Source organism: Anser anser (genome assembly GCF_964211835.1).
Source record: "Anser anser genome assembly, chromosome: 10".
NCBI classification, from domain to species: Eukaryota; Metazoa; Chordata; class Aves; order Anseriformes; family Anatidae; genus Anser; species Anser anser.
In genome coordinates, this window is record NC_139730.1 from 17,943,154 (window position 1) to 17,969,626 (window position 26,473).

The following is a 26,473-nucleotide window of genomic DNA, read 5'->3' on the forward strand; positions in this document are numbered from 1 at the left end:
GAGCCGCACCGCGCCTGCGCCGCGCCGCCAGGTCGGCCGCGGCCTCCATCCGGGTACTCGCGGCCGGCCGGGCGGGGGGGCTCATTGTGCGTGCAGCTGCCGCGCTCAGTCGCCCTAAAATGGCCGCCGCCGCCTCCTCTCCCGCCGCCGCGGGGGCTCCTGCGGCGCCCAGCGCCCCGGCGGCCGCGGTGCCGCCTCCCTCCGAGAGCAAGAAGCTGGCGGAGCTGCGGGTCATCGATCTCAAGTCGGAGCTGAAGCGGCGCAACCTGGACATCACCGGCGTGAAGACGGTGCTCATCTCCCGGCTCAAGCAGGTGAGAGGCCGCGGGGGGCGGCCCGCCGCCGACCGGCCCTGCCCGGCCCGGCCCGCCGAGGGGCCCGGCCCGCCGAGGGGGCCCGGCCCGGGGCCGCGGGGCGACCGGCTCTGGGGGCGGCGTCCCCGGCGGCAGCCCTGGTGCGAGGGGGGCGGGACCGCTGCCTGCCGGCGGAGGGCGAGGGGCTGCGCTGCGCTGCCTGGCCCCGCTCCGCCCGGCAGCCCCGCGGGCACCGCGCCCCGCTCGGCCGCTGGCCTGGGGCGGCGGCTCCTGGCCCGGGCTGCGGAGCGCGAAGGCCGGGCCGGGCCGGCCGGTGGAGCTCGCCCCGCGGCCTTGCGGCCCGCCCGCCTCGTCGGGCAGCCGCCGGGGCGAGCCCCGGGGGTGGTGCCTGCGGTAGGGCTGCTGTGGCGGTGGCTCTTTATTTATTTATTTATTTTTAAATTTCTCCTGTTACTGTCTGGCCCTTAATGTCATCGTGTATGTCGTGGTGGCCTTCTAGCGTTGCGATTGCTGAGAGAAGCGTGCTGATACTCGATAAGCTGTCCTTCTCAAAGTGTCACTACAACAGCTTGAACTGTGGCCGTTATCTCTGGCCTTTCCTCAGCCTCCCCCAGCTTTAAGTGGAAGGTTTAACCTAGAGTGATTCTTAAAATACTTAATAGTTTCAAAAATATATAATTTGGCTCAGTGACGCTTGCTGAAGTCAAATTGTCTAGCTTTCAATTGAACTCAGTTAAAAATTATCCTTTTTTGTCTCATTCAGGCTATTGAAGAGGAAGGAGGTGATCCAGATAATATTGAAATAACTGTTTCAGCTGACACACCCACCAAGAAACCAACTAAAGGCAAAGGTTAAAATCTGTTGATATAGATTATGTATTTAAAAGAGCTTTTTGTTGCATATATCGCCTTTAAGAAGGAGTGTATGATTGTAGCCTGTAGCATGGCTGCAGTTCTGACCTTACTGTTTATTACTTCTGTCACGTAACACACCTTGTCTTACGCGCTTTCAGTCACTGCTTCTCTTTCCCCCATCTCCGCTCCCCCCCATCACCACCTGTTTCACCTGCTCGTTTCCTTCTCCTGCAAACTGCTATGTCTGTCTCTCAGTGTCACACATCTACTTATCTTTGAGGGTGTGGGATGTGTGGAGAAATGTGTTGAGGCTTAAAGGGGTCTTGCAGCGCATAGGGATGCTGGGCATATATGGAAAATGGGTTGGGTAGGTGATGTGTTATGAGGTAGTGGCTGTACAGCCTTCTGACTGGGTCTGATCCTGGAGACTTCTGCTGTGTGTGCTCTGACTGTACAGATGGTCTGTGAGATTTATTTATTTTTTCTGGAATATGCTGTGTACTGGGGGTCCTGAGCATGGATCAGACCCTGAACGTAGGTAAAATGGATGTAGGAACTGCCGTGCAGCTCTGATGCTGGACATGGACATCAGTGTAGTGACTGAGTATCTGTGCAATGGCAGAGGGAAAACGAAGAGGTTGTTTAGCCATGGGAAAGGACCCAGAGTAGTGATGTTTGTGGTAGGGGTCACAGCCTGAACAGTATTGTGTTGTGCAGATTTATTAACATACTTTTTACTGAAGTAAGACAAGATTTATAAGTAAGAGTTTCCTGATTATGATCTGAAGGCTTACTGGGAAATGAAACATCCAGTGAAGAGATTTCAGTTCTTAAGTTGTGAAAAATAACTCTTTAGATTTTAAGCTGGCATACTTGGCAATGGTTGTGTTGGCTGTGTTTCCTTATGCATAACTATTTAAAGATATTTTGGGGGAACGACTGTTTTCTGTTTTTCTGGGGACATCTATAACCTGCAAAGTAATACTGGGGAAGGAAACTTCTGTTTTATGCATAGCATTCTTCATTGAACATATATGCTAGGTATGTTCATACATATGCTATAGATACCTGTTTTGGAAATGATCAACCTTATAACAGTGTCATTTGTCTTAGGCTGAGTGTTGTGATGGAAATGGTTATTAACATTTTCGTCTGGTGTTGTGAATGGGGAATTTATTAATAAAACATATCTGTATAGGAAGTTTGAGTAATAACTCGTCTGTGCTTTTAGCACACGAGAAAATTGTGAGGAAAATAAGCTACCAATGTGGTTTCATTCTCTGTGGCATTGCTTTATTCCTTATTCTGGGAAAGGTAACTGATGCTGAAGAAAACTATATGGAAGCTAAAAAAGGAAACGCTTCCACAATTTTTAATGTAGAGACCAAAATGGCTGTTTGTTCTGCTGTTCCCTTATCTCCTGTTTTTCATCCTCCTATTTTCCAAACTAGATTCATGACATGCATGATGTGTTTGAACTGGCCTCTTCTGTAGCTGTGCTATTTCGCTTCTGCAAAGATAGCTTCCCTACTAGTGATGCTGCTGCCTGAGCCGAGGCTTCATTCAGTAGCTGCGTGCTGCCACCTCTTCTATGGAACTAAATTGTAAGGCTCATGTACAACATGTACAGCCTTGCTACAACTCAAAGCAAAATATGACCTTCATGAAGTTCTTATCAGCTCACTCTGTAAACTTGAGAATTTCTCATTACTTTTCAGATTACAAAAGTCTTATGAGCGAAGTTTGTGCCAAAACTTTGAGAGGTTTATGCAGCATTAATCTTCCAAGTAAGGAACAAGAACAACTCATTAATTTGTCTAGGGAAAATCTTTCTGGATCTTAATGGATCACTACTAACTGTTCTTTCTGCTAAGTACCTTTGAGCTGGAAGGAAAGGTGTTCCACAGAAGTTCTTTTCTTTCTTTTCAGCTGTCCCTTGTGGTCTTAACTGCTGATTTTGATGTTATCTTCCCCTCTTCCTATCCTTGTTGTTGAAATATATTACTGGTTACCAAGAGTTATCCCTCTAAACTTGGAAATCTAGCACTTAGAAAAATCTGTTCCCAGCCATGTCACTAGGGAACTTTCTAAGGCATGTAGAAGATGCATGCCTATCAACTGGATTTTCTCTTGAAATTAACTATCTTGATCCTCCTTGTACTTGTATATGGTCTTTGCTATGAGTAGTGTTGCGCCCTGTACTGATTTTGCTCACAGATTGCTCCAAGCCTTTTGCTAATGCTTTACACCCCTCTCCCAATAGCTTCAGACTAATTCTAGTGAGTTTTTATTTTAATTATTTTACTGCTGCCTAGCAGTAAAATAAATGACGCTACCGGTTCTATAGTATTTTTTCATGCTATCACTGCTGTACAAAGGAAGGTAGGAATACTAGATATTTGTTGGAGTTACAAAGAAAATACAGCCTCAGAAAAGGCCAAGGAGTGGGAGTAATAGATAAAGCTTTTTTCAGCAGACAGGGAGAGGTGAATGGGGGGGAGGAAGGGCATTTCATCATGAGAATCAATCATGTCAGGTGGCCATCAGTTTTAGATCTGAATGATGCTAGTTCTACTGCATCTCTTAAGATCTGTGGAAACAGCGAGGTGGCTAATTTCATAGCAGTGTCACAAAAACTTAATCTAGAATATTGATGCAGGTTGAGTTGGGAGGAAGGGGGAGGGTACTTTATTTGTTTTCCCTCTCATTGCCTCCTTGTGTGTGTTGACAAAAATGGACAAGAATAGGCATGAAGCTAAGATTGAGACTTAGTTTTGCAGGACAGCATTTTTTAACGTCTCAATAAATTGATTTATCAGCTGAGTGTATACTGTAGATTTTTACTAGACTATGACAAGCTTTTGACAGTGATGCTACTAAACCAGCCTTTTACGAGATGGGGAAGAAACGGCTGTAAAAGTTACTATGAATAGAAGAATAAGGTCTTAATTAAACTGACTTGAATATAGACTTTCTTCTACAAACAGTACCTCACCAGTTCTGCAGCATGTGATACTGGGGGGGGGGGGAGAAGGAGTTTTATTTAAAACAGAGCATTTACAGACCTGCCAACATGTAGATAAAACACAGGGAGCCGTGTGGATCCACTCATGAGGTAAGTATGCTGTTAGAGGTTTTTGCATCAAGACTCCTACTTGCAGAAGGAATCTGTAATGCAAGCAAAATCCTTGATCAATTCTATATTTAAAGTTAGTCAAAATAACACTTCTTACCTGAAGCTAATTTAACTATGTGGAGTAAAGAAGAGCTGCAGAACAACTAATTAAAAGAGCTATATAGGTGAGATTGGCTGGCTTTGACGATTCAAGTTTGAAAGCTTGAAATTGAATAAATACCAGGTGTTCCATCGAACCAACTGTAATTGCCTCAGTTGTGCCTCCACTCCCTGGAACTTAGCAGCTGCTAAGAAAAATTCATTTTTGTAAAAATATGGCAGCTTTTAAAAAAGATATTCTTTTCAAGCTTGAACGTTCTGTTGCTTATTCTAGAATTTAGAGCAAGTTACTGCTAGTATTAAATCCTCTTAAAGTTTGTGATATGAACATTCCTTTGAAGTATCTGCAATCAAAAATATGGTAGCATTTTATTGATACATTGTAATGCGGTGATTGAAAATTACTTTTCTGCCAAGTTTTGCATTTAGTGCAGATGAAGAACAGATTTTGGACTAAGCAATTTTAACTTCAGACTGTTAATGTGGGCAAAGATATTTTCTGATGCTTTTCAAGTTTCTAAGGCCCCTTAGTCACCTATTATTTTGCAGCTTCAGTCTCCTCCTGGTTTCCATCTATTTCCAGCTTGACAATACTGACTCTCAGATGAAATGTTGATACCTGACAGTGTCTAGCTTATACTATTGCCTGAATAATTTTGATTTCTTTGTTAAACCTGTTAAGTGACTAAAAGAACCAAGTAAAGTTGTTGGCCTTTAAAAGGAAACTGGAGTGAGGAAAATGATCTGTTGCGATGTCATCTGTCCTTCAGAAATATTAAAATAATTGTTTTAGCAAGCTGTCCATTATTTCTTCTCCTGTTAAAGGTGTTAACGTCTGTTACGGTAATTTTGTGGTTTGACTTCTGAAACACTGCAGAGTGTGGTGAAGTGTGCCCAGCAGTAGATCAGAATTCTCTGGCCCAGTGAACTAGCATTGGAAAGGACAGGGACTGTAAACTTCATTTTAACTGTTTGTTATGTATGTGATGTAATCTGCTGGGTGCTAGTACAAATGTCTTAATTCTAATCGTGAATAACCCGATTTTTTTCTAAATAAATATTTTTAGAATACTTTTTCCAAATTAGTCATCTTCCTGAGCTTTGCTGACCTGCTTTTATTATTGTTTTTTTATGTATTTATTGAGGCAAACAAGTAGCTTGTTTGACCTTGCTGGCCGGTTCTGTTGATCTGTTTCACAGTTGCTGAATAAAGTAGTACAGACTGAAAAGTGACCTCTCCAAATGCGCTTTTGGGGGGCTTGCCCTTGCACACAGCACTGCTGCAGTGTCAGCTAACTAAGCCTGTTAGTATTGCAAGTCATGTCTGTCTTAACAAACCTACTTTGTGAGTCAATTAATTAATTTTTTTTCTAGGTATCTGAGCGGTGGTGCATTCAATCAAAGTATTTCTGCAAACTTTGAAGTATTTCTGTCAATATTAAACCAACTGTTGAGACCCTCCTTTCTCCCAAGTATTTTACTCAAGATAAAGTACATCATAAGGAAATAATAAATGCAGTTCTGTTCTCCTCTTTTGAGGAAAGATGTACTTAAATTATTTGTAAAGAGAACTTTCCTTTGGAGGTAGAATTCTTGCCTTTTATTCAGTAAGTGATATATAGAAAATAATCTTTCTTTGGGGAATGGAATTCTTAAGCTAAAATACCTGAACTCAGTTCTGATCTGATGATTAGAAATTGAAGATATCGTAAGTTGCAATCAACACCTGAAAAATAGCACACAGTCTTACTCTTAGGAATGCTTTGCATAGGTGGCTCCAACGTTAGAAAGTTGTTTACATCACTTGAGTTGGGATACATCAGCCTTACTGAAGTGAGATATAAATAGTATAGAAGTCTTACCTACAGCTTTTTATCTGCTCTTGGAAAACTTGTTAGGAAAAACTAATCTTGCTAAATACTTCCTAAGTAACTTCATTAAGGTGCAAGTGAGTGATATCTCTAATGAGCTGCCCTAGGAAGCATTATGAATGTTTAATCATATGATTAGAAATGATGGCAAATGTTATGAGCAACTTGGTGATTATCTAGAGAATACCTGGTTTTGCAAAGTGCATGCTTTCTTAAAAAAAATAAATAAATAAATGAGTAACAGCAGTATTGTGCAGAAGCTATAAAAAACTTAAATATTCTTGGTACCCTATGATACCATTTAAGAATACAGTAATGTAACAAGGTGACTTTTGTTAATGTTATGGCAAGTGGTCCTATTCAAGTTGCAGCAGTTGTGGGCCTCTAATATTATAAATAGTTTATTCCATTGTAAGGGTTGTCTTTCCCCATCTTCCTCTTTACTTCCTGTCCCATGTTTTTAATGATTCTTTAGCATCAGCTATGAGAGAACATTGTTGCGGGTTCACCAGGAATACCAGAGGAGATGCAGTCACTAATTCTTCCAAAACTTGGTGATGAGTGTCACTCTACTTCTGCATGAGATGCAGGTTTCTAGTTTGAGTTGTCTGGAATAAACTGTTAGATAATTCTAATGGATAACTGTTGGGTAGTCTCAATTCCCTGTGTAGAGGACAATGAATGGATATGATGAACTTATCTTACTGTAAGACTTGTAAATGAGAAAGTAAACCTGCATAATATTAAACCAATGCTTTAAAGATGTTTCAAATCTTCTACTTACCTCTAAGGAGGTTACCCATTCTCTATGTAAATACTCTTGCAATTTCATGGTGTGTAGCAATTGCCATAGCCAGAAAAGTGATTGAGCGCAGCTTATAAGAGTACCAACACATCAAGGTAAATTAGCATTTGTGTTGTTAGCTCAGGGACCCAGGTTTGTGGTGAGTACTGTTTACAACATTGACACTTTCAATAGCCACTGCATGGATAACCTGTACACATGAGAAATTTTGTTGTGTTGCAAGCTTGTGTGACTTGAGACCCACTGCACCTGTTGTCTGCAGAAGGCCCAGCTATTCTGACTGTAGTTGTTAACATACCTTTTAATCCCAGTTATCTTCCTCAAAGTGAGACTGGTCTGGAGTATGTTCACAAATACTACCGGTTTCTGGAAAATGTTTGTTGTAATCTCACAGTAGTTATGTGGAAATGAGAGCCAAGTAAATGAGAGTCCATTGTGAATGAGTATCAGTGTAGAAAAGTCTTGAATTTTCATCGATGCAGGGGTGGTGTGGTTTTTTTTTTGGTTTAGCAAGTTACTGTCACTAACAAACCTATACCAACATCTGGAAACTATTTGTATCAGACCTTTGAAGTACTGTGATGCTAACCAGGTCAAAGTAACCTGAAACACAGAACTAGCAGGGAAAGTAAGCTTCCTACCACTTTCTGGCTAGAAGCTGCAAAGCAAAGGTCATTATTCAGGTTTCCTTATGTCTTTGAATACCTCTGATACTCAGAGCAAACTGGGCTTTTATTGCAAAGGCAGACTAATGAAAACATATATGCCTGTCTCGTTTACTCTAGCAGAAAGTAAAAAGTACAGAGGGCTTCTTTATGCAAAGGTATAACTTCCCTTTGATGAGGACATGTCAATAAAATGCAGTTCTCTGTCATTGCAGAATGATGGGACTTACTTGAGGCAGCTGTGTCAATTGTTTTTTTCTATTCCCTCTGAAGTTCACCTGCCAAATTTCCTCAGACAAAACAAGTGAATTAAAGTAGTTTTCAAAACAGCACATGCTAGCTAGTTACTAAATGTCCAGCATCTGCTGTATTTGCTTATCTGTGTATGCCTCTCTGGATATGAGATGCAGGAAGAACTTGGACTTTGAATTTTAAGAAACTGAAGAACTGAAATGAGAGGGTTGAAACAGAAAATCCATGCTGTTTCACTGCTTTCTTCTTACATTGAAGATATCTGTGGTTATAGATTCTGTTGCAGAATGCTGAAATGTTAATACAAAGTTTGGGTTAGTCTGTCTTTCAAACATCAGGCGTGAAGCATATCAAAAACTGTCCTTTCTAGTATAAGTCCACAACTCCTTGAGGGAAGCCAAGCTTCCCTAAGTATACCTCTGCTGCTGGGTTTTTACTCCAAAATCTCACAAATCTATTGCATTCCACATATAAAATGGGAATGTGTTGTTGGTTCTCCTGTGCGTTTAGATCTGAACTTTCTCATGTTTTGCAATCAAAGACTTCTGCAGTGTATCTTTTCCTGGAGACTAGTGCATTTCTGACCTCATCATGCAAAATGGTGTATACAGGAGTACTGTCAGTTTTGCCTTTCAGTGAAAAAAGGGAAAACAATTGGAGTCAAAGTAGAAAGGAAACAGTAGTCTCTCTTTTTTCATCCTGTAGTATAGCAGTTTCTAACTTTGAAATGTAATTTAAGAGCTGTGTGTGAAAGACTATGAAAAATTAATTGTTGACTTAAAAAAAAAAACTATTCCAAGTCACAGAAATGTGCATGCTACATCAAACTTCAGCTTGGGTTTTTCTTTTCTATTCCTTCAGAGTATAAAATTGATAATTTAGCATTTGTTTGAAGATGAAGCGATGAGCAGAGAGATGAGGTCAAAAACTAAAGCATTAAGTGCTGATCCTGACTGCCATCTCATTTATGTCTTGAATTGATACTGAGTTTCAACAGAAAATACTAAAGCTCCTTCCCAACTGAACTGCTTTTTCACCTTGAGCTACTGAAAATTGTCACGTAGGCTGATCTTTGATAAAATGAAACAGAATGCTCTAAAAAGGGCTTGTTTGTATGGATATATTACATCTAGTCCTCTTTGGCCTTATTTTTGCAGCGGGTTAAGGAAATGCAATGGGTTCCAAAGGGAACTCTGTCTAGTCATCTCTGCTGAGCCATATTTATTAGGAAAAAAGCATGTGTGCACTGGAAGAACAGAATTCTTTGATGGAACATGCCCTCTGTACTCTAAAGAATATGTAGAAAAGCCAGTACTTGATCTAAGTTCTGCTGCTAGTTCCTCTAGTGATGAAAAGCGCGGAAAATGAAGGCTTGTAGAAGCTGTGGACTTCACATGCTTGTAGATACTCAAAAACATAGATAAAACCCTGAGCAATCTGATCATAACTTGAAAGTTAGCGTTCTTTGGAGCCTGAGGCTGGGCAGACCTTCTGAGGTCCCTTCTAACCTAAATTGTTTTGTGCTGCTAATTATCCTATAGAGTGGCCTTTCCAAAATCTTAGTTATAAAGTATAGTTTAGCTCCAGTAATTCTAGAAATACACTGTAGTGTTCTCTTCATTTTCATTTCTGAAAGTAGAAGAGTTGATATTAAAATCACTAACTTGGATGTAACTGTTTATGAAACAGCATTGATTGTTCATATTAGCTCATGTGATGTTTTTTTCTCCCCACCTCAAAAACACTAGACTTTGGGAGGGCTATATAGTAGTGAACAGTTCAGATATTCTAGAGGATGTAGAGAATAATAAACTGTAGTCCAGCACATAATCAGTATTGGAAGAAAGCCTGCTCTGCTTAGCAGCTTTCATCGTTAGCATATCCTGTCATTTCAGGTAAAAAGCAGGAAGCTGATGAATCAACTGGTGATGCTTCAGTTGAAGAAGATTCCTTTGTCAAGGTAATAAAAGTATGCATTTTTTCAAAAAAAAAAAAATGCAGAATATTCCAGTTGCTATTTAAGTTCAATGTTTGGCTTTATTTCAAAAAAAAAACAAACCTCCGTTTTCTCTGGACTAATTTACATGGAAATCTGGATCATTGTTTTTTACTGTGTTCAGAGCTGTCATGCTGAAGTGTGTGAAGGTGTGGGATTTTTTTGAAGCATACTAAGTTCTTATTATGGCTGTGATACAGTATTTTGCAAAAACAGCAATTCTGGCAGTGATTTTTTTTTCAGAGTATAGCTAATACTCATACCAAATATTTGTTGTTCACATCAAAAGGAAAGTGAATTGGAGACTCAAGATGCAAGTGATCAAGACGGAAATGATGAATTAAAAGACTTTAAAGAATCTGTTGAAGATGAGAACTTGAATTCTAAAGAACTTCCATCTGCAGAAAAGAAAAGATACCACAACTTGGAGCCAGCAGAGACAACAGAAGATGTAGAAAAGGATTCTGAAAGTCAGGTACTCTTGTATTTTATGTGCATCTTTATCAGCAAAGTGCTTATTTTCTTGTCTGTACTAATGGGAAGTAAAGAACTAGTTTTTCTGCTTTGTCTTGCTTGCTTATCTCCAAAAGATAATGTGTTAGTTCTTTTTTCCTGTTTTTCTTGGCCTATATCTGAATAGTCCTGAAACAAATGTGGTATTAGTTGATAAAACTGTACCACAGTCCACAATTGAGTTCCCAAGGGGTTCTTTTCCCTTTTATTAATAATGACATACATAACCTAACACTGAAATCTAAGATGCAAGTTAGGAAAAGCACTCATTGATGTTCACTTTGAGTGTAAAATGTTTTCTGAATTAATTGAATTTCTTGACTCTGAATGTTTTTAAAGTATGTTACAAATAGCTTGCTTGCTTAGCAAGTCCTTTTTATGTTTTCATAGGAAAATGAAGGTCAAGACATAGAAGATTACACTTTTCCAAGTGTCCATGTAAGTTCCAAATCATTTGTATAAGCTGATTTTCATATCAGTTAATTCGGAAAAGATCATTTTACACTTGCTTTCTGTTCCAGTTTGCATCTTAGAGAGTCAGATACTGCTTACCTTTATTGTATTACATTATAGAAAGCTTTTTTTAGTAAGAAAAAAGTGTGTGTAAATGCAAACTCCTGTCTACAATTTAGGAGTATTCAGTGCATAGACTTAGTAAGGTATATTTTTTTAAACTCTCTTAAAAAATACTTCAGAGGGCTATGACAAATGATAACAAAGTATATAACCAAGTATATACAGCCTTCTAGATATACATCTACAACTTCTGTTTTAACTTTCTAACTTTGCCTTTGGAGAATGTTTTTGTTAATACTAACTTTCGTAACATCTTTAAGATCAGAAATTCATTCTGCGTTCCATAGAACTGACATCTGAAAAGGGACAGATTAGTAGTGTTAATGATAAATAAATACATGTTAGAATTGCTGTTTCATTTAGAAATAGTTAATGAAGGAAGTCTACCTAGTTTCAGACTTCTCTGAAACTAGGTAGTTTCTTTTTCTTTCAAAGCTGATGATGGATTGCTTGCATTTTGTTGAAAGTAGTACTCAGTGTAACATCTGTTCTGGAGGTTTTAGCAGGATAAGGGACAGTTTAGAAACATCTTGTTAAGGGAAGGTGGTGTCCAGAGGGAGAAAACAGCTACACGTTGCAACCGATTGCAAGTATTGTAGATAAATACCAGTGAAGTTTAGTACAAATTTTCAGTGATTTGAAAAGGTTTGTTTTATTATCTTTTCTTTGGAAATGTTTTTATAGTTCATTAATTTACCTTCGTATGATAGAAGTTCTATGGAAAATATGAACTGTTCTACTTTAAGTTCTAAAATAGAAGACATTTAGTCTTGACTTCCTTTTCTTGCAGGATGGTGAAGATGAAGAAAATGAGAAAGGTATGTTTGAAGTTTAATAGAGTTTAAGAGGTCTTTAGCCTGGTAGACCAAGCAATTTTCTCTTGTAACTTTCAGTCTGTTTACTAATAGTAGTCTTCTCTCAAGTACTAAGTATCAGTTGTTAAAGTTCAGCACCTGGAATCATTGCAGTCATTGGGTTTATTTCGCTCTTAAGAGTTACTTTACTTTTAAGAGCTGATTACAGTACTTATCAGTTACTGTGGTGGATGTATAAAATAGTTGTAATACTATGAATCTTAACTGAATAAAAAAAACATAGTATTCAAGGACTCTGATTTTAATATACGGTAAGTCTTGATGCAAATGCTTCCAACTTGCACTGCAGTAACTGATGTTTACTTGAGTGGAAATGATACGTTCTTACACTGAACTTGAGCACCCAACATATGTATGGACCATCATATGCTTGAGTTAACTGTCACTTGGAAATACTGGTTGTATATAGAATGGTAAAACAAGTATTTGGAAACCTATGGAGTGGCTACTTTTTTTAAGCTGTGCTCATTAGTGAAACTATAGAAGGAATATAATGCATTTGGGCAAACAGACTTTCTGGACAGAAGTCTTAAGGATTCTACATATTGTGGACTAGAAAGGACATGGAACACCATCACTTTACACAAGATGGAATAAACACTGAAGTTACAGAATAAAACTGCAGACTCCTTGTTTACGAGGGACCTACAACTGAAGTATCTCTTCAGTGCAAACCCAAGAATTGTTGGAGATGCCAGTGTGGGACTGAGATGGAAAATCTGTCCAGTGGATGAAGACTGAGAACCCTTCGTCTACGAACTCTGGATTAAAGGTCGATCCTCTGTCTTCTGCAGCAACCTTGTACAGCTAACTTGACTGCCAAACAACTCATGGAAAGGAAAAGCCTAAGAAAACCAGTATGGAAGACTGACTGAAATTCTCCAAGACTGTAACTCTTTTGGATTTGGGAAGTCTGGAAGTCTTAAAACCTGGAAGATTCAAAGATGGATTAATCCAAACTGTGAGCATCCAAAGCAACTATTTTCTTACGACATGCTAAATCCTAAACTGGAAAATGGATACTTCTTATGAAGAACGGGTATCTCCAGGATGGAACCATATTCTGACTCCTAATGTTTTGGTATTTGTCTCTAGAAAATGTGTTTTGCCATGAAGAATAAGTGATCCTGGGTAAAGGATTTATATTTGTGTTAATACACCTTGTGTTTTTTTCCTAACCTTCCATCAGTGCTAATAACTGGCTTTGTATTTTCTAGGTCCTATTCTAGCTTATGCATATGAAATTGTTTAAACTTCTTGTTTTGCCATATTTATTCCTGTTAAATCCTCTTAGATAAAGCAGGTTCTGGTGATGGTACACAAGAAGTATCTAAACCTCTTCCTTCAGAAGAAAGCCTAGCTGAGGCTGATCACACGGCTCATGAAGAGATGGAAGCTAACACCTCTGTGAAAGAAGCTGAGGATGATAACATATCGGTTACAATCCAGGCTGAAGATGCCATCACTCTGGATTTTGATGGTGATGACCTCCTAGAAACAGGTAAAAATGTGAAAATTACAGATTCTGAAGCAAGTAAGCCAAAGGACGGGCAGGATACCATTTCACAGAGCCTGGAGAAGGAAAGCAAGGACTATGAGATGACTGAGAACCATAAAGATGGTAAGAAGGAAGACTGCGTGAAGGGTGATCCTGTCAAGAAGGAAGCCAGAGAAAGTTCAAAGAAAGCAGAATCTGGAGACAAAGAAAAGGATACTTTGAAGAAAGGTCCCTCGTCTACTGGGGCCTCTGGTCAAGCAAAGAGGTTTGTTTTTCTATGTCAGTTCTTTACGATACTGAGTACCAGCATTCAATAAGATCACTCTACATTAAGGGGGTAGCAGCAAGAATCTTATAATTAGTATCCTATGCTCCTGCCTATAGATTTTTTTGACCGCCATAAGTTACTTTTTAAAATTCAAGATCTTCGTATAGACACTATGTCCTACTGTGATTGCATTGTCGAATTGTCAGCATTTATTTGTTTTTTTTCAAATTGACGAGTTTTTTAAATGTCCTTGTGATGATGGTAATGAACAGCTATCAGTTCTAAGAACACAAAATGAAGTCAAGTCCCCGTCCTGAAATCTGGAGAAGATTGCCATATATCCACTGAATAGAGTTGTCAGAAAATCTAGATCTTCAGGCATCCTGGGGAAAATCAGTGCAAGAATCCATAAGGGAATCATTTGTTCAAATATACAGTCTAGCCCTTTTTATTTTTATTTTTTGAAATGTTAACTTGTCTATTAGTATTAGTAGTATAAAATGCAATACTTACAAATTCTGTGTTTTCAATTTTCTTCTGATTTTTAATTTGCTTCTCTAGCTCCACTAAGGAATCTAAAGAAAGCAAGACAACATCAAAGGATGATAAAGGTAACTATTGCAAGCTAGGGTAGTATTGCCTTGGAGTAAATGCCTTCCTATTTGAGAACTTCCTTGCCATGCACTAAAATGGCTTATATAATTGAACTCATTTGTCTGTAGTAAATTATGCTGGAGGTGCAGTAGTCATTAGCTCTGTATGTGTTTGTATTTCTCCTTATATTGGATTCCTTATAAAATATTTATTCTAAGGACTCTATGGAAAATGTTCTTTTATTTCAAAACATTACTGTAAGCAAATTCTACTTAACATCTCCCAGGTGTTTGTTTTGTGAGAATTTGGTATAATTTTCAAATATGCCTACTCAACATAAACCCAAATGGTTGTGTATATATATACACAGAAAAAATGCAAAAAACACTTGCAAATACTTAAACATAACACCAACAAAATTACTTACATAGACTAATTCTAGCTCACTTCTAAATAAAATGAACTGTCAACTACAATGTAACAGCTAGCATGCTAGCTAACAAAATTGCACTTGTGATTATTTAGTATGTTAAAGTTGGAAGCTATTTGTATACATTAAAGTTTCCTTCTGTTACCATAAAACTTGGTATTATGATGTAAAACTTCAGAGTGGAGCTCCAGTGTGTGTTAATGTCAACAGTTATACCGATGTCTCAGAGCCAAACAAATATATTCTTTGTGTCTCCTTATTCTGCCTATTAGCTCTCTGCCAAAAATCTTCGTTACAATCTCTAGCGTATCACAATGGATGAATAGAACTCTACCTGATAAATGAATTTTTGAGGGGAAATCTGTGTGACAGACATAACTGTCTTCTGTAGATGCCTGTCTGTTCATGATAGTTATACTTGAAGTTAAATAAAGATACAGCAAATCTATTTTCATGTTATGGGTGGCAAATACAATAACTGTAATAGTAACTATCATAAGGCTGTCTTAAAATACATATGCAAAGCCACTATAGTGGCTGTTTAAGGATATTCTAAGCATATTGCAGTTCATCAAGATAATTAGGATTATCAAAATAACTATTGGGATAATCCTAGATGAAAATAATGGTGGGTTTGTTACCTTTTGCTTTTAATTAACCAATGCATTGAAGGAGAACTACCTGTTAACAAGGTGGTTAAATTATCTTTTAAAGACTACATACTACCAGGTTTTTCCAACTGCTTAACTGGAGCTCTAGTTCTGGTCTTGCCTGTATGACTAGCTATAATTTACCTTAATCAGAAGCAGTTCAAACATTTAACAGGAAACAACAAGAAACTGAGTAAAATAATACAGTAGATGTTGAGAACACCTATACATGACTTCCTTGAGTTCTTAGTTCTGTGTTGCTACAGAAATGGCTAATACGTGTAAGTGGTGTTTTTTGTGTTGTTGTCTGGTGTTTTGTATTGTTGGCTTGTATGGGTGTTTTTAAAGATTTAATGTAAAGATTTAATGTTTTTCCTGCTTTTATTAGTATTTTCCTAGTATGTGTGAAATCATATTTGGTGGGCTACATCCAGCAGTACTTCTAAAAAGCTGCTCTGGATGGAGGGCAGATGCTTCATGAAGTTGTGGAAATCGGGCACATTCTGGGGCTAGGAAAAATAAGCTATAATGAGGATTAACTGTCTCCTCTGTGTTTACCTTTCAGTTGTCTCTCTAATATTACTAGTGTAAAGACATACTGATGAAGTATTAATGTTGGGCACTAAAAAAATCTTTTCCTTTTTGGATAGAAGTTATTTAATAAGAATCAAAAAGTTGAAGCTAAATTTACGTATCTAAATGAGGTGTAAAGCATGTTTTAAACAGAGGATTGTATGATTTTCTAGTTCTGTCTTTTGGGTATGAGTTAGCCAAGCTGTTGGTCTCAATACATGGGTGAATGAATTAAATCTTATGGCGTATATTTTTTTTATATAGAAGTCTTTTCAAGAAAGGTAACCGGATAAACAGTTACTTAAAGGTAACAGGCTAAGTTTCTCTTTTCAGCAACAGTTTAGTTCAATATTGATAATACCTTTTGTTTCCTTAATTTTTTGGCTGTTTTGCAAAACTTGTTTCAGGAAGTGCAAGCAGTGTTAGTGGTAGCAGTGGAAGTTCAACTAGAAACCTGTGGGTTAGCGGACTCTCTTCCAACACAAAAGCTGCTGACTTGAAAAATCTCTTTGGCAAATATGGAAAGGTATTCCATGTGGTGTGATATTGTGTTTTGTGTGCGTCTCCTCCCCCACCCCTCCTCTATTCAGATACAGAAATTAAGTATTAATTCATTTAAACACAAGTGAGTTGAAATGTCTAACCAGTGTAATCAAAAAAAAAAAAAAAAAAACCCACAAAAACACAATACCTTCAGCACCTAAAATAAGAGTTTATGCTTACAGGAAGAACCATAAGTTAACTTTGTATGAAAATTGTCTTCATTTTGAGGTAAGATAGAAAATAAATGTCACTAATATGACTGGTCAGGACTGACTTTGAGCTTAACTTGTTGATTTTTTTTATTTTGGAAAATAAATAATGATGGCCATGTTCTTTTGCAACAGCTATGTATAACCATTAGCGTAAGATAATTTGCCAGTAGGTAAAATTGCAAAATAAGCAGTCTTTATAGCATCTGCTGCACTGGGAAACCTTTTCTTTTTTAAAAAAAGAGTGTTCTGAGGGCTTCTGAATGATGAAAAAAATAGGTAAAAAATAGGATAGCTTTTAATGTCTGTTCTTTCAAGGAGTCTTTTAATATTTTTATGAGCTTTGTTACATGTTGCTTAAACCAACTTATTTTTCCTGGATTTTGGTTTGGTTTAACATGGGAATTGCATAGAACACTGAAAAATCCATATAAGCTGAGCATTATTCTGAAAACAGTTGTTTTCTCCTTGCTCAAAGGAGTTAACTGTTAACTGTGTGAATACATAGCACCTGTGTAAACTTACGCAGTTATAATGTTTTATCTTTGGGACTAGTTAGAAACTTCACACTGTGGCTAATAAGTATGTGTACCGATTATTGGAAATCTGATTTTCCTAATAAATTAAGGAGGTGTTTTTATTTAATGCCTTCACAGGTATTGAAACCTGAGAGTATATTTTGTTAAAATTTCTAATTCTTTGTCTGCTTTTGCTGTAGAGGTGCTTGGCAGCACCTGTATTTACTTACATTCCTTATTTAAATAAATTGGTAAATACTTGATGTCTAAATGACTATACCATTGCAGGCTGCTAGAAAGATTAAATTCTTGCATTAGAGCAAGACTAGATCAAAAAGATTAGCTCCAGAAGTTAAAGAAATTCTAACAGGGAGCAGCAACTCAAGGCTTAATGCTTTGTCAAGATGAAGGTGTCAAAGAGCTGGTTGCTGAAACTACTTAGCCGACACATTTGCTAGCTGCCTCTGAAGAATTTTCTGCCTCATTAAATTACTGCATAATAATGCTTATACCTTCCTGTAATTAATTGGCAGCAGCTGACTTTTTTGAGGGTGTTCATCCATCAGAGATGAACCACCAAATTTAGATCAGTGGTGTTTTTGTGAATAATTTTTGATGGTAATTGTCAAAAAAAGAGTTTAGGTAATGTGTGTGAGGCTTTTATTGGTCAAAACATGATGTAAGCATTAATTTGTCATGATTTTAAAATTTTCAAAAAGGTGAACTATGCTTTTAAAAATTTGCAGCATCACTCCTAGTAGAGTGTAGGTTTTTGTTTTATATATAAACTAGGGTAAAAAATACTGTTGTAATATCATCGCTTCCTTATTATAAATGTATGTCTAAAACCCTAAATTTCACCTGTTTATGCAGGTACTTGGCGCAAAGGTGGTCACAAATGCACGAAGCCCAGGGGCAAAATGTTATGGCATAGTAACCATGTCTTCAAGTACGGAAGTGGCTAGATGTATTGCACACCTTCATCGAACAGAGCTGCATGGACAACAAATTTCTGTTGAGAAAGTAGGTTTAATAAGATGCAAACTTCCTAGAATAGACCATCTTATGCAAGAATCTGTACTAACTTTTTTGTTCTTGGAAAAAATGTAGGTGAAAGGTGATCCCTCCAAAAAGGAGCTGAAGAAGGAAAGTGATGAGAAATCTGGTTCAGGTAGAAGCACGGGAGATAAGAAAACTGCATCAAGTGATAAAGCCAGCAAGTAAGAACTTCTTATGTGTCTTTTGAAGTTGTGAAAATCCTTTAAGTTGAATCTTCCTCATTGTGTTTCTGTATCTCTCCTAACAAGAACTCCATCAACCAAAAAAGAAGAAAAGAAATCTGAGAAATCTGAAAAAAAAGAAAGTAAAGAAGCCAAGAAAACAGAAGGTAAAGATGAGAAGAATGATAATGGAGCAAGTGGCCCTAATCAAGAATCCGCTAAAAAAACTGAAGAAAAGAAAAGAATAAGTATGCAATATAGCCATGTTTCCTCCTATTGAATCTGTGTGTCTGACTTATTTTGGGGGCATGTTCCTGCTCGTAGTGGAAGCAAAGCAATTAAACGCCTGGCTTTTTTTTTTAGACTCCAGTAACTTCTATTATATCTGATGTGAAAGCTTCCATATTTTATATTACTACTTAACTACAGACGTGCTGGTATGCTTCTACCAGTAACAGTTTGGTTTAGAGATTCATAAATTTCACCAAAGAAAAATCTGTAGTAGGCAAATGGAGATACGTGTTTGTTTTAAACCCCTCCTTTTTTTCCCCCTTCACTAGGTGGTAAAAGCCCAGGTCAAGTTGTAGTTCTAGACCAAACAAAAGGAGACCAAGGCCACACTAGGACAGTTAGAAGGGGAAGATTTGAAAAAGTAAGTACCTATAGATTTGATAGAATCCTTATTTGAATTGAAGCTACCATACTGTTGATATCTGTACTGTGATGGGTCAATAAACTATCACACACTGCTAAGCATAGATAGAAGCTCTATGTGCTTTGGGATAGATAAGTAGTTAATGATATTTGAACATAGCATCCAGAAATCTCCCTAAGGAATGAGACTTCTGAAATAACCATTGTAATCTCTATCTATAGCCACAGATATTGAGGAACAAAGAGCGTATTATTCAAGATAAAGTGAAATTCAGGGAATACAGGGGTAGAAAGGATATCTTGCCTTTTGAAAAGATGAAGGAACAGAGATTGCGAGAACACATGGTTCGATTGGAAAGAATACGACGAGCTGTTGAACTCCGAAGGTAGTAATTCAACTTTTTGCTAAAGGCTTTTTTACACATTAATTGATCAGATACTATATTTAGAAATCTAATTAGAATGTGTTCTGTCAAGCCTTTTACTCAGATGTTAAAGTCTGGGACTCTACCTAACAATATCTTTATACAAATTAACTGACTCCAAAATTTGCTTAATCTTTTAATAGCCACATGTGTGTACACGCATAGCTTAGTGTTTGTTAGAGGGGGTGTTACTGCATGCTAGTTTGCTTTTTGAAAATATGAGAAGTTGAATAGGAGATGTGGCCAAAAATAATGATTTTTAGAGAACTATTGTATGCCTAAATGACAAATCAAGCACAATACCATCTTGTCTCTACATAAAAGGACTAAATAGTTGGTCTGTTCTATTTGTCTCACTTTATATGGCCAAAATCTTGCGAAGGATAAAGTGACCTGTTGTTGACTGGATTTCCCTAAACAAAGGAACTCCCAGCAGGCATAAATTTTATAGTAGAAAATGCCTTTCCTGCTTCTTGTAAGCTGTTCTATAGGAAGTGGGAAGAAGAAAGCCAAATCAAGTTGTTCACATGTATACCTAACCTGTGCAAGTCAGAATTATGAATGAATATTGACAATGTTATTTTGTCTTTATTTTTGGACAGAAAGCAGTAAGTAAACTTTCGTTAGCTTGAAGTGGGCAAGAGCTAAAATAGAAAGTATTTTAAAGATCCAAATCATATACTTTGCTAGACTGTTATCTGGTGGATAATAAACACAGCAGTATGAATGCAGCACAAAAAATAAAATTGATGATTCTTAACATAAACTTTTCTAGTATCAGTTGTCTGCTTAAATGGCTCTGCAGGATATGCTAAGGACAGTTTGGCTACTTGGGGCTAGAAGGAGTAGACTTATTAATACCAGGGCTTCTCTTAATAGTCTCCTCTCCAATAGTTTGTCAATGTCTGCCTGAGGTGATGTTAGTTTTGGATGAGAATTATTTTCAGATGAGTTTCTGCTACCTCCTTTGCTTTTTCTTTTCAGGCGAAGAGAAATTGCGGAGAGGGAGCGTCGTGAGAGAGAACGTATACGAATAATGCACGAACGAGAAGAATGCTTGCAGAGAGAAAGAGAACGATTAGAAATTGAAAGGCAAAAACTAGAGAGGGAAAGGATGGAACGTGAGCGTTTGGAAAGAGAGCGTGTTCGTATTGAACAGGTATTGCATTATAGTCAAACAATACAAATATGCCTATCATAATGGACTGTAACCCAGTTTGCACTTGCTATGAATTTCTCTCTTCACCCTTCCACCCAGGCCTTAAAAGAACCAATGTAAAAACAAACAATTCACAATGTAAAACAACTGTAGTCTTTTATCTTGTTTAACTTGTAAATTGATGGCAAGTTCTTGCTACTGATTATACAGTAGCTGTATGTGTCTGTCACAAACACTGATACTGAAATTCACTAGGTCATTGTCCATACTAGTCTTAAGTAACTTCACTGTTTTTTTCTAGAGAACAGTGGCAGAGCGAACTTAATGAGATGCATTTCTGGGCAGTGAACGCATTAGCAACATAAGGAAGCACCTGGAGATTTTTGTACCTAATAGCCAATAGCTTTTCCAGATATAAAGAGGAAGAACACTTCCTCTTTAGAGAAGTGTTCCTTATGCTCTTTAATGCGGATGATATATATCAGACAGCCTCTAGCAGAAAACTATCAAGTATTAGGTCTGTATGCTTGCTATCTGTTTCACAGGTTTCCCTAGTAAGAGCTTGTGTTTGTGTTTTTTTCACCCTTTCATGGTAGGAACGTCGAAAAGAAGCGGAGCGTATTGCTCGTGAAAGGGAAGAACTTCGTCGACAACAGCAACAACTTCGTTATGAACAGGAAAAGAGGAATTCTTTGAAACGTCCACGTGATGTAGATCACAGGTAATCTAATTCTCAAACCATTGTTTTAGAGTAAAAACAAACAGCTTAGTAAAAACAAACAGCTACAGCCTTCATGTCAGACCTGAAAAGGTGTTTGTGCCTGAAATGAATCTTCCTAGAAGAACTGAATTTCTGGTACGTTTTTTACATTAGGCTATGCCAAGTATGAAACAGGGTTTTGAAATAAGAGAAGCATACCATGAATAAATTCTTCCTGTACCAAAAGAGCATAATGTAATTGTGTGCATTTGCTGAGAAAAGCTGTTCATTCTCCTTAAATGGTTGAAACATCTAGTTTCCACTTCATAAAGAATTCACATATCTGGTAAATTAATGGTTCAGAGTCAATGTGATGGCTTTTAATTTTTACTGAAGCTGACATCTATCACTTGATGTTTGAGTCACATGGCTGAGATGTTAGCCATAAAATTTACCTAACAGAGGTACAGTGGAATGTAAGTGTAAGTTCTCATGGTAGAGATAGTAGCAGAACACTAATTTCTTCATTAGGGGAGTAAAGACAGCTTCATTTGTATATATTTCAGTATCTTGCATTCTCATCATAAAGACTGTACCTGCGTACTTCTAATTAACAAGGCTGTGACACTTCCCACACTGTTCTTTCTGGAGAACACTGTTCTGAATTTTTTGCTTCTCTAGAAGGCTGCTTTGAAGGCAAAATCTTGCATGGATTCCGTTTGCATGGATGGGGCATAAAATGTTTTGTTTACTTAAACTGCCCAAGACAGTATACTGTGGCATAGATTTTTATTACTGTTTATTGATACTAACTCTTTAATTTGCAGACCAGAGTGAGGGGAGGGGGTTCTTAAGTGATTTTGTTCACTATTTAAAGAGTGACTGACTGTTAGAGGCTTTTCACGGGTTAAATACATGTCTTTAAAGCAGACAAGTAACTGGTAACTTGAACTGTTTTCTGTTAGGCCATGATTTGGATATATGTAACTGATAAGGATTCATTTGCTTCTCTTAAAGGAGAGATGATCCTTACTGGAATGAGAATAAGAAGATGGCTCTTGATACAGATGCACGTTTTAGTCATGGTTCAGATTACAGTCGCCAGCAGAACAGGTTTAATGATTTTGATCACAGAGAACGGGGACGATATCCAGAAGGTTCTTCCGTTCCATCATCTTCTTTTGATAGGTAAGTTCAAGTAATAGGGCAGGTATTTACCTGCCAACATCTCTCCTGATTTCACTTTTTACTACTCAAAATTTAAAGTCGTGCTAAAAGCATTATGCAATAAATGCATAGAATTGCAGTAGTTTCCTGAAATGATTTTGGGACTTGCCCTTTATAGCATAAAATCTAATCTGCTTTTCTCTGGCGACATCAAATTAGCTGACTGGTGGTCTTTTTTTCATGACACTTCAAAAGAAATTTTGCAATTACTCCTCCTTCAATGTCTAGTCATAAGTGGGTTCCAATGGATTAGATCTGTTGTGCTTGGTAAATTCATCTTAGGAAATAAGGCTAAAAGCAACTGACCTAATGAGAATTAAGAAGACTTGCATGAGTCACACTGGCTAGAGTCTGTGCAACTCTGCAGTAGATACTGACTTCAGAACCAACTTAATGTTTCCATTAAATATTTCCAATAACCAGTTAATTTAAGACCACATAGCTGTGACTTCTGTACTTCAACTTCTATGCTGCATTGTACATGAAATATATTTTCTAGCTGACTTAAGAAATAGAAATCTAGCATTCCCTGTGCTTCATACTAGGAAGGTAAAAGGGAGGTCCTGTATTTGTTGAAATATTCTTGCCAAAACTAAGCAGACAAATCCATTAAAAAATGTTATGCTGGATTTAAGAACTCAAGCTCAAAAGGACAACTGTAAAAATAAATATAACTTGGTGTGGGAAGGGCCTTGAGATATGTACCACATAGATTTACATTTGAAAATACTGTTAATACTTATGAATATTTTCTAACCCTTGTGCTTAGATGTATGGAGAAATGCGAGTAATGGGAAACAATCAAATTACTTTTTCCTACTTTAACAACTTAGGCGAGAACGTTTTGTAAATCAAGGTGAAGCAAAGAAGACTCGCCCAACAGCCCGAAGAGAAGAGCCAGGGTTTGAGAGATATCCTAAGAACTTCAGTGACTCTAGAAGAAACGAACCACCACAACCAAGAAGTGAACTTCGAGATACAGACAGACGGGAAGTGCGAGGAGACAGAGATGAAAGAAGAACAGTGATAATTCATGACAGACCTGAAATACCACATGGTCGACATCCAAGAGAGACTGGTTCAAATCCACCTAGGCAAACAAATTGGAAGAGTGAGGGAAGCATAAGCACAGATAAACGGGATGGCAGGTGAGCTTGCTGGATAATAAAGAAGTTAGTGACAGTACTGATTCTTGTAGAATCTATCCATAGTAATAATTCCTCAGGAACTGATGTGTAAAGAGAACAGATCCCATCCTAAAGAGTGGCAAAGTCACCTTCCAGAAAGATTAGGAAAAAACTGTCAGCTGTCAAGTATGCTAAACCTCATCTATAAACTTGATGCTCACTCCCAGCAATTTATTCCTAATTATGCATGGCAACATACAGTAAGGAGGCTATCTATGTAAGACTGCTGATATAAACTAATAGATGCAAGCTTTAATTATTTAAAGAGCTATATCGATTTAAAAGAATTTTTCTAAGAAGCTAACTGCAAGTTGCTAGGAAACTAAAAACCACAAGTCGATATGTAAAGTCTATACGTACTATGATTCGGTACCAATTCTACTATACTGAAACCAGAATTTTGATGAAAGCAATTTTTACAGAGGTGAGAGGCCAGACCGATCAGGAAGAGAAGTGTCTGGACATGTGAGAGGTGCACCTCCTGGTAGCCGTAGCAGTGCTTCTGGGTATGGAGGCAGGGAAGGAGAACGAGGCGTGATGGGAGAAAGAGGAGGTGGAGGACAAGTAAGTCACTTCTTTCTGTTTGGGGTTGGAGAATACAAAATAATACTGGAAGAATAAGCTGACCATATTCTTTGATTCTACATAGCATCACATAAATCATAACAAGCATTCTGACTAATTTCAAGTTACTTTTTTTATTTTAAAGGGTGCATGTGTCTTGCTTTTTTTAATAAACCAATAAATCTGCAGAAAACACAGTACTTATGTCAAGCATCTTTAAGGTGGAGCAGAACAATAGGTGAATGAGTTGCTGATCAGACTTCTAATTTGTCATTCTGCTTTTGGGGTCTTAATCTAATGGGTCTTAATCTTACAGTGCATGTTACTTCTAGTGCAGCTTGTCACTGTAAGCTATAGCATACTACTCACCAAAAAAACATTCTGCATCACTTGTTTTTAAAGCCTACAGACTAAATGCTCCATGCTACTAGATCCTGAAGCATTTTTTTTCCTCTTTCTGTGTGTTTACATATATACATGGAATGTGCTTGTCAGTGATTGAGAGATTAGCACAGAACTGGCAGTAAAGTATGAGCTCATGGAACTTCATTCCCTGGGCACCCATGCACTCGTTACTGCAAAATTGTTCCATTTTATTATCTAGAGTTATTTTATCAAGACTTCATGGATTGGGTAGCTGCTTACGGACTAAAGTCTTAAAAACTACTTGATTTTTGAATAGTATTAACAGAGACCTTTATTGAAAAGCTAACTTTGTGTTTGATAATGAAAAATGCCTTTCTGAAAATGATTCATTTTCTTGCTAGCACTATAACGAGGACAGACATGTTGTTGAACGCCATAGTCGTGAAACTGGACCAAGGAAAGAATGGCATGGACCTAGTTCTCAAGGAAGTGGGTATCATGACACAAGGAGAATGGGAGATGGCCGTGGAGGAGGTGGCATGATGTCTCCACACACAAGGTACAGAAAATATTCCTTCTTCTCACTCCCCTCCGATCCCTCAAAGCTCTTGTTATGTTTAGGAAGTGTAATAGTCTCGGTACAATCAGTGTTACTTTCTGTGGATAGCTTGCTGCTGTATATCATATATAATCCTTCTTTCCATGCCAGCTTCTGGTTCCACAGTTCCTGTATTGCTAGTGGTAGTGCTGTTAAAGCCTTTCCTTGTGTGGTTTCAAGTCTTTTGAGACTTGAGTTTAACAGTTAGGTAATATGATAAATGTTTTTACCTGTATGCCCAGAGTATAGATACTTTTGATAACTCTTTTTTTTTTTTGAAACCTTTGTTTCCAGTAATTCTTCACCAATTAATAGAGTTGTACAGATCACAGGGAATTCCATGCAGAGGGGAAGTGGCTCAGGATTTAAGCCGTTTAAAGGTGGACCTCCACGAAGATTCTAAGATCTACAGCTGCTTGGTTTCAAGATAACTTATTGAAATCTCTTGTAAACTTTCTTTGATTAAAAACAGGAAATCTTGTCTGGAAGTCCTGGTTAAATTTTTTTAATTTAACATGATTACTTTCCTCTCAATTTTGGAGGCATTTTAATAGTTACGTTGTAATTTTGGATAGTTTTTGTGTATCTTTGATAAGCATTTTCCTTGAGGCACTACAGCTGTATAAAAACAAATTGGAACCAAAATATTTGTTAATCCTGTACAAAAAGAGTAGTTTGCAGCTGTGTGCTAGTAGTTTGATTTACCAACATTAGCTCTGTGGTGTCATGCTTTAAAGTTAGCTACTTATCACACCATCATACACAACTATAACCTCCATTTTGAAGGTTATCCAGGCTATTCTCTCTGCTTTCTAATTTGTAGAGAAATACGATTGTTCTTTCATTACCGGGTATTATGTAACCTATTTTTGCAGAAGGTACTGTTACATTGAGTGCATTATGTGTATTCTTGCAAATGTATTCTTTTGAAATAAACCTTCATATTCTGTATAGCTTCTAGTAAGTCTCTGAAAGAGTCTTTTGGGAAGGAAGAGAATATTAAACTGACATGTTAGTATAGCAAATTAAAAAGTATTGACAAACCCTTCTGAATAGCATGAGTGTTTAAAGTTCCCAAACCATTCTGTTGTAATGAAGACATTGTCAAGCTGCAGCTGTACTATATCATAACA

At 37.7% G+C, this 26,473-nt stretch overlaps 1 protein-coding gene across 10 annotated transcripts; it reads left to right on the plus strand.

Moving 5' to 3' along the window:
* Nucleotides 1-26,300, plus strand: SLTM (SAFB like transcription modulator). 10 transcript variants are annotated; one of them, XM_083851120.1, is made up of 21 exons: nucleotides 1-314; nucleotides 1,078-1,165; nucleotides 9,893-9,957; nucleotides 10,283-10,468; nucleotides 10,897-10,944; nucleotides 11,873-11,900; nucleotides 13,252-13,720; nucleotides 14,285-14,334; nucleotides 16,378-16,496; nucleotides 18,114-18,263; nucleotides 18,351-18,460; nucleotides 18,548-18,708; nucleotides 19,021-19,112; nucleotides 19,337-19,500; nucleotides 20,524-20,698; nucleotides 21,295-21,419; nucleotides 22,416-22,586; nucleotides 23,459-23,773; nucleotides 24,223-24,376; nucleotides 25,144-25,301; nucleotides 25,452-25,617. In XM_083851120.1, the coding sequence occupies exons 1-21, from the start codon at nucleotides 120-122 to the stop codon at nucleotides 25,546-25,548; spliced, it is 3,120 nt and encodes a 1,039-aa protein (XP_083707246.1). In that variant the 5' UTR covers nucleotides 1-119; the 3' UTR covers nucleotides 25,549-25,617. The 10 variants fall into 10 exon arrangements, with proteins under 10 accessions (XP_083707246.1, XP_083707250.1, XP_083707243.1 ...); XM_083851124.1 differs by lacking the exon at nucleotides 25,452-25,617 and adding an exon at nucleotides 25,635-26,300 and having other exon boundaries at nucleotides 2-314; nucleotides 18,548-18,627; XM_083851117.1 differs by lacking the exon at nucleotides 25,452-25,617 and adding an exon at nucleotides 25,635-26,300 and having other exon boundaries at nucleotides 3-314.
* The last annotated feature ends 173 nt before the right edge of the window (nucleotides 26,301-26,473 follow it).

Bases quoted from the DNA above. Each gene is read 5' to 3' on its own strand.
- SLTM (XM_083851117.1), top strand. From the start codon at position 120: ATGGCCGCCGCCGCCTCCTCTCCCGCCGCCGCGGGGGCTCCTGCGGCG. The intron at 18,264-18,350 runs GTAGGTTTAATA...GAAAAAATGTAG, and splicing joins AACAAATTTCTGTTGAGAAA to GTGAAAGGTGATCCCTCCAA. The intron at 25,302-25,634 runs GTACAGAAAATA...CTTTGTTTCCAG, and splicing joins ATGATGTCTCCACACACAAG to TAATTCTTCACCAATTAATA.